General features: G+C 37.5%; 1 protein-coding gene across 4 annotated transcripts in view; it reads right to left on the bottom strand.

Moving 5' to 3' along the window:
• Positions 1-13646, bottom strand: part of SGTB (small glutamine rich tetratricopeptide repeat co-chaperone beta) — a 43937-nt gene that overhangs the window by 14258 nt on the left and 16033 nt on the right. For 3 of the 4 annotated variants that reach the window (XM_081825704.1, XM_081825705.1, XM_081825703.1), the window contains exons 5-6: positions 9855-9980; positions 9120-9219 (exon numbers count right to left, since the gene is read on the bottom strand). In XM_081825704.1, the coding sequence (XP_081681830.1) occupies positions 9120-9219; positions 9855-9980 (226 nt within the window). The remainder of the gene's footprint in view (positions 1-9119; positions 9220-9854; positions 9981-13646) is intronic. The other variant, XM_081825706.1, reaches the window with a different exon arrangement.

Raw genomic sequence — 13646 nt, 5'->3', positions numbered from 1 at the left:
GTGCAACAATGGAGTCAAAAGAAGTATCAACAAAGTATCAAAGGAAGAGGCAACATGAGTTGAGTATAGTTAACCCTGTGCAGAGCTAATAGAACTTCCTGTGATAAATAAGTTCTTCATCTGTGCTATCCCGTACAGCAGCCCCTTGTCCGCATGTGGCGAAAGAGCCCTTGAGGGGCGCCTGGGTGGCTCAGTTGGTCAAGCAACTGCCTTCGGCTCAGGTCATGATCCTGGAGTCCCAGGATCGAGTCCCGCATCGGGCTCCCTGCTCGGCAGGGAGTCTGCTTCTCCCTCTGACCCTCCTCCCTCTCATGCTCTCTGTCTCTCATTCTCTCTCTCTCAAATAAATAAATAAAATCTTTAAAAAAAAAAAAAAAGAAAAAAGAAAGAGCCCTTGAAATATGCTAGCGCAACTGAGGAACTGAATTTTTTATTTTATTAAGTTTAACTTGCATTTGACCAGCCACATGTGGCTAGGGGCTCCCATCCTAGACAGCAGCACTCCATAGGACACGGTGGGGAAGGGCGCAAGAGTATGGACAGGAGGTTGGGAAGAGAAAAAATTAAGAAAATCTTTCCAAAAGTAACACCTAGCAGGGTCTTGAACGATGGCTGGCAGCTGACCAGTTAAATAAGGTATGGAACATTCTAGGCAGAGCACATAAAAGCATGGAGAGATGTCTCAACATGGTACTCTTAAGAAGTCAGCAAATTTCACCAAGATGAAAAGTACAGTACAAGGGAATATAGCCAATAATAACGTTATTATATGGCGACGGTCACTATACTTATTGTAGTGAGCATTCAGTAATGTATAGAATTGTTGATCAATATGTTGCCCACCTGAAGTTAATATAATATTGTATGTTAATTATACCTCAATAAAAATTTAAAAATAAAATAAAGAAGACATTAAAAAAAAGAAGTCAGCAAATTTCACCAAGATGAAAAGTACAGTACAAGGGAATATAGCCAATAATAACGTTATTATATGGTGACGGTCACTATACTTATCATAGGGAGCATTCAGTAATGTATAGAATTGTTGATCAATATGTTGCCCACCTGAAGTTAATATAATATTGTATGGTAATTATACTTCAATAAAAATTTAAAAATAAAATAAAGAAGACATTAAAAAAAAGAAGTCAGCAAATTTCACCAAGATGAAAAGTACAGTACAAGGGAATATAGCCAATAATAACGTTATTATATGGCGACAGTCACTATACTTATCATAGGGAGCATTCAGTAATGTATAGAATTGTTGATCAATATGTTGCCCACCTGAAGTTAATATAATATTGTATGTTAATTATACCTCAATAAAAATTTAAAAATAAAATAAAGAAGACATTAAAAAAAAAAGAAGTCAGCAAATTTCACATTCTATGTGCATAGAGTAGAAAGAAGAATGGAGTAGGAAGAAGAGTGAAAATAATAAAATTTTAAAAAGGAAAATGACAGGACGCCTGGGCGCCTCAGTCGGTTAACCATCTGCCTCTGGCTCAGGTCATGATCCCGGGGTCCTGGAATAGAGTCACACAATGGGATCCCTGCTCAGTGGAGAACTTGCTTCTCCCTCTCTCTCTGTCCCTCCCCCCTCTCGTATTCTCTCTCTCACTCAAATAAATAAATAAATAATCTATTTTAAAAAAAAGGAAAAAAATGAATGGCTAATAAAAACAGCCAAATATTTTTTAAATGCCTAGATTATAAAAGATCTTATGCTGAGGAGTTTAAATATGATCATATAGGTACTTGGGTCTAGCAAGAAGAAAGCAAAAATTAGATGATTAAATTCACATTTTAGAAAGACCCTTTTGTCAGAAGACTGGAGCGGGGAGTGCAAGTAGACAATGGAAGCCAAATGAAGTTACTATAGCACTAGTTTAGCAAAATTTAAGAATCTAGACTAAGGGAGTAGTGATGGAAATGGAGGAGGGAACAAATGAGCTGTTGGGAGGTATACAGAAAAGGTAAACTGAGCAGAAGACACCCTGATCTCTCACTTCAGATACTGATAACAAGACAGGGAATAAGGCAGGGAGAATCAGACCCAGAAAGAGGAGTGGGCAGAAGGGAAGAAGATGACTGTTTGAATCTTGATAGCTTTAGCTTTAAAAAAAAAAAAAAAGATTTTATTTATTTATTTATTTGACAGAGAGAGCACAAGCAGGGGCAGAGGAAGAGGGAGAAGCAGGCTCCCCACTGAGCAGGAAGCCCGATGTGGGGCTCGATCCCAGGATCATGACCTGAGCCGAAGGCAGACACTTAACCGACTGAGCCACCCAGGTGCCCGACAGTTTTAGCTCTAGATCACAAACTGCAAGCTAGGATCTTTCAAAAGAGGACAAGCACCTGAACATCTAAGGCCAGGAAAGGGAAGAGAATTTGGGCTATATTCAAATCTTCTGTGAGATGAAGCCAAACATGCCAGTGTCTGAACTGAATATCAATGTGGCCTGCTCTCTGCCCCTGCTGTCTGGTTATCAGGGCAGAACTAATGAAATTCCAACAGAACAACACAGCCAGAGTCACCATGTTTTCGGACACCTTCGCCTACTTTACCCTGTTAGAGCAAGAGCATGAATATAACCTGTGTTCTATTTTTTTTTTTTTAAGTTTTTTTTTTTTTTTTATTCATGAGAGACAGAGCGAGAGAGAAAGGCAGAGGGAGAAGCAGGCTCCCAAGGAGCAGGGAGCCCGATGTGGGACTCGATCCCAGGACCCTGAGATCACAACCTGAGCCGAAAGCAGACGCTTAACCATCTGAGCCACCCAGGCGCCCCACCTGTGTTCTATTTTTATAGAAAACGAGGCAAAAAGAAAAATCACAGGTAACTTAATCTCCCATACCGTAGGTCATGCATAAATAAGTTACAGCAAAAACTTATTTCTACAACTAGGAATTACACTGTTTTTAAAAGAAACAAATATTGAAAGCCTAGAACTATGCTAGGTAATTTATATAATTATCACCCCTCACAGGGTTAGTATATCTCTATCTTACAAGCGAGGAAACTGAAGCTCAAAAAGGTTAAGCAGCTGCCCAAGACCACAGAGCTAGTACGTGGCTGACCTGGGATTCAACTCCAAATTTAATGAACCAAGTTCAAATCCACGTGAGCCTAATGACTACATGCTGCTTATGGAGGTGAAGAAAAACAAAGTGAAAAACAGCACGGTCTCTGTTCCAATCTTTCTCAGAGCTCACGCTGCCACTAGCATTCCTAATTGTGCCTTTTAAACTAGATTCTCCAACTTAAATGCCTTCCCCTACCCCTATCCTCCACCTAAGTTCTACCTGTCCATCAAATCTAGCTCCATCTCCAATTCCCCATCACCTGAGAGGCCTCTGGATAAATTCTCTCAATCATGCTCTGTCTCTCTCTTGTACACCAAATAATTCCATTTATTGTCTCAATCATTCAACCATCCATCCATCCCAGAAACATAAGACAGGTTATGGGTAAAGTAATGTACTCAGCAATGAGGTTGTACAAAAGAAATATGAGTACTGTTTAGGGATAGAAGACACAGAAATTTAGCTAGCTTAATATAAAATATCATTTCATATTATAAACTACTTGTAAATGTTTTAGATCTATACTCAATCATTTGTTGTTTTATGTCTACAAGTGTTAAAGTGAGTGTCGTCGCTTCAACATCACTGGAAATTTCTTGTAATTCTTCTGTAGTCCTCCAGACATCCAACAAAAACTGGCTGAAGTCCTGTGAGGAACAGTGCTAGGTACTATAAGAGATACAAAAAGATACAAGATCCAATCTCTGCCCTTCACCTGAAGAAATAAAATAAGTGTGCAAATAAAATAAGGCACAACATATGATAAACTGACATAAATGTTATATATCATGGTCAGTGAGTAGAGAAAAAAAAGCAAAAATAAATAATAGGTTTGCAAGGAAGGACTCAGGTTTTCCTGGTACCTAAGCTGAGCCTAAAGCATCCTTAGGATCCTAAAAGCTAAAACAGAAGATAAATACTAGAAAAGAAAGGCTTATGATTAAGAAATGTGCCAACTGATTATGTTCTAAGATACAAGAAAGTCACTTCTATAAAAAGAAAACTACAGTTCATGCTAGCAAGTTTAATATATGAACAATATTTTGATTAGGAATAAAACTGTGAAAATGAATATCAAAAGGAATATTTAGATCTGCTATTTCAGGCTTCCAATTCTTGGCAGCCGGCTGGCTAATAAAAATGCAAGGGGTAGTTGGCAAGACTATAGGCTATTGAGATATTTACAACTACTAGGGTCTAAAAAAATTTTTTTAACTTTTTTCAATATTTGTATTAAATATACAAATAAAGTTTTCTAATTATTTAATATGAAATTGCTTGCTCTATTACTGAACTCCTCAGGGAAAAAAGATACTATTTAAATGAAAAAGATAAGCATGATTATTGATTTCAACTTAAAGACAGCTAAATGAAAAGCAAGCACAGGTATTGCCAAGAATCTCTTTCAATCCAGTACTAGTAAACGTAAGACTATTCATGAACCCTAATCTCATTTGAAATAAATGATTTATTTAGGCTCCAATTTATCATATTCATAGTTAAAAGTGTACGGCTTACTGTGGTCTTTACAAGCAATTCTCTGATAACATCTATATCTGGTCATAACATTTAGTGACATTATTAAATGTTTTTGTTTCAAATATTTCATATGCTAAATTAAAACATACATAGCCATCTGAGGACAGAGAATAGAACACACAGCTTGCAGAATTCATTTTCCACAAATTACTTGGATTTTTTTCTGGGCTAGATTATTAGGACACATTAATAAAGGGATTTTTTGGTAAAGGAAATGTAGATTTCTAGTATGGACAACTAACTTCCTTATGGATCCAACTCTTCCACAAATAACTATAATTTCTGGACAAAATGCAAAACAAACAAAAAACCAAAAGCGCCCAGGTGACCATAAATAGGAAAACGGCTCAGCAAACTGTGGTACACGCAAACAGTAGAGTACGACTGAGCAATTAAAAGCAAGAACCACTGAGACAAGAAACAACATGGTGAATCTCGAAACCATTAACCTAAGCAAAAAGTGTCTCACACAAAATAGTACATATGGTATGATTCCTTTTACGTGGAACTCTCAAAGAAACAAATATAATCTATAGTAAGGAAATAAAGCAAAACAGTGGTTGCAACCTCTGGTGTTTTAGGCAACTGACTCTGAAGGGGCACGTAGAATTTTCAGTAGTTTGATAGGCGGTTTTGAGTTATACAAGTGTATGCATTTGTCAAAACTCAGGCCAAGTGCAGTTAAGATTTGTGTATGTTATGACCCATAAATTTTACCTCAAAAGAAAAAAATGCAAAATACTGAACTCTATTTATGACATGCATGATAAAGTATTTAGGGGGACAGTGTACCGATGGCTGCAATTTACCTTGAAATGCATCAAAAATAAGACAGACTAATGAACAGAGGGGTACAAATAGATGAATAAACATGTGACATAGCAAATATACTAAAATATTAAAGGCAAAATCTTGGTGTGGATGGATATAAGAATATTTATTGTAAACTTCTTTCAAGTTCAAAATTTTTCATAAAAATGTAAGAGGCCCTCCCTCCCAAAAAAAGAAGATAAATGACACTAGATTAATTCAGAACAACTCCTGTCTGACTAACATCATTTCCTTTTAACAGGCTTACTACCAGACTGGTAAATCAGAGAAAGACAACTGACGACATATTTGGACCTCAATAAATTTGGATCTCTCTTTATATTCTGAGCAAAGCAAAAAAACCCAGATTGCATAAATAATAATGATAATATTAAATATATTATAACAGAATTAATGATACAATAATATTTAGTTAACAATATATAATTAATAATATATAATTGTAACAAATATCAAATACAATAAAATTGTTGTGTACAACACTCTTTACTAGACTGCCTCTTAGCACTTCATATGTATTAACTATTTAATCTCTGCAAAAGTCCTATGGGGTAAATACTATGATCCACATTTTACTAATGGGGAAACTAAGGCATGCATATGCTAGGTAATTTGCTCAATGTCACATACTTAGTAAGTGTCAGAGCCAGAAATTAGAATTCAAAGAGTCTGGGTCAGAACCCCTGCTCTTAACCACTTCCCTGTGATTGCTCTCTTAGTTGACTTCGTAACTGACATAATATAATATATGGCATTCTTAAGGTTGTGGATGACATGAAACTAGGAGCAAAAGCAAATATGTTACTTTACAAATTATCCAAAAAGATTAAGGGTCAAACAATAAGAGACTGTAACAAGATAAAATTCTATAGGGATCAAATACAAGATCCTGCATTTGAGTGCAGAAAACCAACTATACCTCCAGTGAGAGCACTGGTACACAGCAGGTTTTTGGCAAGAATCTGTCAGATGAAAATATGACTGAATGACAAAATAAAGAGAATGTGTGAAACAGAGACACTTTAATAAACCAAAAGCAAAATATGAATTTAATAAATAATGCTATAAAATGCTAATATGTAGGGTGCCTGGGTGGCTCAGTCGTTAAGCGTCTGCCTTCGGCTCGGGTCATGGTCCTGGGGTCCTGGGATCGAGTCCCATATCGGGCTCCCTGCTCGGCGGGAAGCCTGCTTCTCCCTCTCCCACTCCCCCTGCTTGTGTCCCCTCTCTCGCTGTGTCTCTCTCTGTTGAATAAATGAATAAAATCTTTAAAAAAAAAATAAATAAATAAATAAATAAAATAAAATGCTAATATGTAATTATGTTATCTAGCAGTAGATTAAATGAGAGCCCTACTACAAGACTATTGGGGTCAGACCAATTCCAGAAATACTGTGTAAATTCCTGGGAACTACACATACAGGTAAACTCGAACAAGTTTAGAGCAAAAGTGCAGAACGTAAACTGCATTATTTGAGGTATAACTGAAGAAGCTGTGAACATATAATGTGGAGAAAAGAACTCAAGTGAACAGGGTAACAAACTTCAAAATGTAAGGTACTATTATAAAAAAGAAGGATCATAATTATTCTGTAATTGCCCTTAAGAATAAAAATAAAAACTGCCAACTGGGATTGGCTACAAGGGTTTTGGGAAAACAAATTCAGTGCCAACACAAGGAAGACTTTTCCGACAGATAGGACCACAAAAAAAAGGCGGGGAAGAAGGAACGACCTCACAAGGGTATGAATACCCTAAACAGGATAAGGATAACTCAGTGAAAGATTAGACCAAAATAATTTAAAGATCTCTCCCAAATCTAAGAACTTACTATATAATAAAAGGTAATTTTTATACATTTCTGTCACAAAGAGTTCCAGGTTGGTTAAAATAGATTCTATTCACCAAAACACACTTGCGATGATAAAATTTTAATGTGAAGAAAAAATAAAAGTTATTTGTCAAGTCTGCAAATGGGGAGAGATTGAAGATGAAAAACATCGGAAGAATATTCAAAAGAAAGGAAAAACAAACTTGTCTACATCAATACTTAAAACTTTTACATATAAAAATATTAAAAGGCAAAGAGTAAGCTGTGCAATTAGGACAAATGGATTATATCTAATATTCAGCTACGCTATACAGGACAGTAGCCTATTGCAATTCAAATTAATTTAAATTCATCTTCAATCGATTAAACACTAAAAATTTACTTCCTCAATTGCACTAGCCACATTTCAAGTGGTCAATAGCCACTCTAGCTAGTGGCTACTGTATCGAACATTGAAGATACAAGAACATTTCCATCATTGCAGAAGTACTATTGGAACTTTAATATTTAAAACAGATTAATTTAGTTCAGGGAATTCTTTATATAGTTAATAGAGGAGCTGAGATACCGATAGGCATTGTTGTGCAGCAATCCAGAGGTGAGGAACAACAGGAAGCCATTACTATCCCTAAGACAGAGGACAAAGTGTAGAGTCCAAAACCCAACATCACCTGGCAAAAGCTGGGATCATAGCAGGTGTGTTGGCTGGGGGCTGGAAACAAGGATAGGAAGCAGTCCCTGCTGGATAAACAACCTGTTGTAAAAAGAGGGGAAGAAATATCCCAACTTCTCTCCTCCTCTGCCCTCCAATCTCCTGCCAGCACCTTCTATGGCTGAACCCAGACACAACCCAGGAGGAGCCTGGGAAATGCAACCCATTAGGGTCAGACCCTCTGTTAAAAAGGGCAGAACAGGAAAAAAAGAACTATGAGGTCAAACAGGCTAAAGCCTGGCACAGGTACAAATAGAGAATTTAAAGAAGAAAACCCACAAATGCCCAACATCTAAAAAATGTCCAACCCTACCAGTAATTAAATATAAATTAGAACAATTACTATTAAAATAAAATAATATTAAACTAACAATAATAAATGATAATGCAGGTACTTAGTGCTGAAAAGGATATGGCAAAAACAGATACACTCATACACTCCTCGGGAAGGAAATCAAGTCTCAAAATTTTTCAAGGAAATTTGAACAAATTTGCAATTAGCATCAACAATATTTTAACTGTTTACACTGTTAAACCAAATGAAAGCAGGTCCAAGGATAAAATCCAAAGTCCAGAAAATCTAAATTTCAGAAAATAATTTGAGAAACAAGGTTGTTCACTGCAGCTCCATCATACTGAAAAAAAATGAACAGCCTCAAAGTTGGCCAGTAAGTCAGCAGTTATGTAAATTAAGGTGCAAAGAAAATAACAGTAAGATAAAATAAATTAAGGTACATTTATCCATTTATTAAAAAATAACGAGTGCTTCTTGCCAGCCACAATGATAGGTACTGGAAGTACAAAAAAATGAGGAAGGAACAGATTAATCTGTATCCATTTAAATAATGTTTAGAAAGAGTTTCAACAAAGTAAGGATGTGTTTATGACATGCCTACTGAATAACAATGAATCTGAAATTGATTATACTCACATTAAACAAAATATGCCAAAAACAGTGATTAGCTCTGAGCGGTAATTTTATGAGGTTTTATTTTTCCTTCTTTATACTTTTCTGAACTTTCAAAATTTTCAAAATGAATTTTACAGTTCTCCTTCAGAGCTATTAATGCAAATTACAGTTTAAGAACTGTAAACCCTCCACAATAGTGCTAGTTTACCTGTTGCAATAATAAACCGCATTATTTGGATCCAGTTCTATTGCCTGTGTGTAACAATCCACAGCAGCAGCAAAATTCTCTTCTTTCATGTGGTTATTGCCTGAAATAATCAATATGTACAGTAAATACAATATACACAAAAAATATAAAGTCCAAAAGATAAATCTGAATCACAGAAACTACAATAATATGAAGGTCAGCAAGATGATTTTTCTTAATTTTTTAATTTTTATTTTTTTAAAGATTTTATTTATTTATTTGACAGAGATAGAGAGAGCACAAGTAGGCAGAGTGGCAGGCAGAGGGAGAGGGAGAAGCAGGCTCCCCGCTGAGCAGGGAGCCAGATGTGGGACTCGATCCCAGGACTCTGGGATCATGACCTGAGCCGAAGGCAGACGCTTAACCAACTGAGCCACACAGGCGCCCCAATTTTTTTTTAAGTAAACTCTACCCACAATGTGGGACTTGAACTCACGAACCCGAGATCAAGAGCCACATGTTCTAAATTGAGCGAATCACGCGCCCCATCAACATGATTTTTCAGTGGCACTAGAGATAAATGTTATATTGTACTATACAGTTGATACTCCTTAGCCGTCAGTGTGTTTGAATGATTTTAACAATGCAAAGTCTTAAAATAATTAATGTTTGCATACCTTATAAAATCCAGGCTTCAATAAGTGAGTAAATGCAACAATTATGAATATCTGGTGGCAAAATTGAATCTCTTCTCACCTTCCTTGTCTTCATCTCTCTCCGTTCTTTTTAGAGCTGCCCACCCCATTCGAGATGCAACACCCTTCTCAGCCATCATCTCAATCTTGACCCCCTCTTCCACTCCTTCCCTGTCAAAACATACACCTGCTGAACAGTCAAGCCCTCAGAACTCTGTTGTGTGGGGAAGCTGGTAAAATTAATCATGTTAATATGTTATTGGCAGATAATATTTTTATGTGCTACTCCTTCCAGAGATAGATTTTTTAAAGGGGATTGTTGGACATTAATTTCTAGAAAGACAGAATTTCAGATACCAGGGCTAGCCCACAGGGTACTAATCATCAAGAAGGGCATCTACAGATACATCTGACAATAATTTAGCTAGCGTAACAACTGGCCAGCAAATTAAAGGATTTCCTATGGCTATCTTCTGTATTCCATGAAATGGAAAAAAGTGTCCTGCTCACTGAAGAACCACTGTTCAAAATCTAAATTTTAAAACATTGCTTAAGAGGAAGGATTAAATCACAAAAACCTGTATTTTTCCTTCCAACTTTCTCTTAACCAGAAGCTCTCTATTAGCTTGGTCTTTTAATAGATCATTAGCTACTTAATAGGAAGAGGAGGGTATAACTTTATGAGGAACAAGAGCAGGAAGATTAAAGGAAATGCAGATAGACAAAAGCATCTAAAATCATCCAAAAGTGGAGCAACTGGGAGGCTCAGTCTGTTAACGTCTGACTCTTGATTTCAGCTCAGATCATGATCTCAGGTTGAGATCGATCCCCTGCATCAGGCTAACACGCCTAAAATTCTCTCTCGGCCCCTCCACACCTTTCTCCCCATCATAAATAAGTAAATAAACAAACAAATAAAATCATGCAAAAAGTTACTGCAAATTAAGATTCAGAAATGAATATAAAGAGTGACCACTAGAGGCACCGGGGTAGTTCAGTTGGCTAGACATCCGACTCTTGATCTCCACTCAGGTCATTATCTCAGGGTGGTGGGACTGAGCCCCACGTGGGGCTCTGCACTGAGCACGGAGACGGCTTAGGATTCTCTCTCTCTCTCTCTCTCCCTCTCCCTCTGTCCCCACCCACGCTTGCACAGGCATACATGCACTCTCTCTCTCTTTGGGAAAAAAAAAAAAAAGTGACCACTAATAGCTACGTGGTTTCTTTTTGGGGTGATAAAAATGTTCTATAATTGTGGTAATGGTTGCACAACTCCATGAATATACTACAAAACCAATGAATTTGTACACTTTAAAGGAGTAAATTGCATGGTATGCAAGTTATAGCTCAATAAAGCTGGGGCTTTTTTAGATTGACTGATTGATTTTAGATAGAGAAAGAGCGAGTAGGAGGAGGGACAGAGACAGACGGAGAGAGAATCTCAAGCAGACTCCCGCCCTGAGTGCGGAGTCTAAGGCAGGGCTTGATCCCAAGACCCCGAGATCATGACCTGAGCTGAAACAGAATCAGATGCTCAACCGACTGAGCCACCAAGGCACCTCTCAATAAAGCTGTTTTTTAAATTTTTTTTAAAAATTAATTTAGATCCCCACCCCCCAAAAGTAACTGTTTTTATGACAGAGCAAGATAATATTAACTACATGAGCCTAGGTACTTAAATAGGTTTGTTTCTCCTGTGCAAGAGGAATTTTCTGGGTTACGTGGATTTTCTTTTTGCTCTTGGGCCTTTTCATCTTGGGTTCTTAGGGAGTCCTCTCGGTCCATTACAGACCCCAAAAGTTAAAACCAGAAATAGACATGACCACTTAACTCATGTTCGAAATAAAATCCATTGTGCTTATTTCTTACCACACTTTCTTAAGGCAACGATGAAGGTGTTGTGCAATGACCAGAACATTCCCACTGCCAGGCAAGAAAAGCACTGATAGTAAGGGAATGCCTAGAAGACCACACACCACAGGTCCTCTTCCCTGCCCACGATCATGTGCTGAAAACATACCGATCCGCAGCCGTGATCATGCACTCCCTGCCTGCTCTCTCGCACGTACTCCCCTAACCTCTCCCTGTAAAACTCTAGGTGTCCACCTTGTGGGCAGATGGGTGGGTTGTTAAGGCTTGAGCTGCCACCTCCCCCAGCTGCCAGTACCTGAAATAAATTTCTCCTTTCTCTTTTCCAAACCCTCCTCTCTTGAGTTATTGGCTACTCCTGCAAGAGTGTATCTGAGTTTGTTCGTGACAGTGTTGGCAAACCCAGCCAGGAGCTGTGCTTCTGATTGTCCAGTCCCCTTGGGGTTCCCAGAGACAGAGCAGCTGGTCCCAGCAGCACCAGGGCTCACTCGCTCCTTTCCTGAGTTAGCAGTTGTGACAGATCGTTCGCTAATAGGGTGGCATTGTTATCATCATCATCATTATTAAAATCTATTGTATGTCTTTTCCTGTAAACCATCACATCAAATGTCTACATACTATATGTATATATATATTTATATACATTAACAATAAGCCTAAAGTCACAAAATATCTAACCTACAAACCTTCAGGACACAGAAGAAGAAATTTGTAAAGATAAATATAACTGAACATTGTATAGCACTTTATGCTTACGTGGTACTCTCCTATAAAATTGTCTCCTTTACTGATCAAGACAACCTGTAAGATATGCCTAGACTTTTGTGATGTGTCAGGGAATGACAGAAATGAAACCATCTTGGTTTTGTCTGATCGTACTGCTGCTCTTCAGAAACAAAACACACAAAAATATTTGAAAGCAACATTTCAGGAAGGTACTAGCTTGTTAGAAGCCTTGATTAACACAGATAAGTGTAACACACAGTCTGGAATAGCCTTATGCTTGACAATCTACAATGGCCTTGTGGGGCTCTGCACTGGGTGTGGAGTCTGCTTGAGATTCTCTCTCTCCCCCTCCCTCTGCCTCTGCCCTTTCCCTCTCCCTTCTCCTCCCTCCCCCCAGTGCACACTCTCTAAAATAAAATAAAATAAAATAAAATAAAATAAAATAAAATAAAATAAAATAAAAAACAATTGTATTAACGTTGTGTGTAGCATGTCTTAGATGTGACATGTCTTAGGGAAAACAAAGAATAAAAGCTTTTGGTTAAAGGCGAAAGCAAGAGTAGTTCAGTTACCCATTCTGGAACAGTAAATGACTCTCTGCATATCCTCCTAATCCTCATCTTACCAACATTCACTATATCATAGCAAACTGTGTGGGGAATGCAATCTCCTGCAGAGGGAGTAAACATGAGGGACAAAAATAAAATTTCAATTTGCCATTTATTCAATATTACCCTCAGTGATTTCACACGCTACAAAACTCTGAGCAAGAAAAAAAAAATCAGGTTAAATTGTTTCAATTAGAAACTAAATATATGGAAAATGCATTTCTATCTGGATAGCTTAAATTCAAATTCTTTGGAGAGTACTCTTGATTCAAATGACAACAACGATCTGGTTCTTGCTTAATTTTTTTTTAAGAGTTTATTTATTTATTTGAGAAAGAGAGAGCACAAGTGGGGGCAGGGGGGCCTGCAGCGGGAGAGGGACAAGCAGTCTCCACACTGAGCAGGGAACCCGACGTGGGGCTCAATCTCAGGACCTCAGGATCATGACCTGAGCCAAAGGCTTAACTGATTGAGCCATCCAGGTGCACCTGGTTGTTGCATGTAATTTATGAAAGCCATCATTCTAAAATTTTAAGTCACTGTAGTAGTATTTCTTAGAGGAAATAAGAAATTGAAAATCGAAAGCAGTGTATTTGTTGGAAATACAGAACTTTATGATGCAATCCTACGACAATAATCACATAATAGTA

Source organism: Leptonychotes weddellii, chromosome 7 (genome assembly GCF_054177405.1).
Source record: "Leptonychotes weddellii isolate Sample4059 chromosome 7, ASM5417740v2, whole genome shotgun sequence".
Lineage (NCBI taxonomy): Eukaryota > Metazoa > Chordata > Mammalia > Carnivora > Phocidae > Leptonychotes > Leptonychotes weddellii.
The sequence above is the reverse complement of the archived record's forward strand: the minus strand, read 5'-3'. Positions and strand labels throughout refer to the sequence as shown.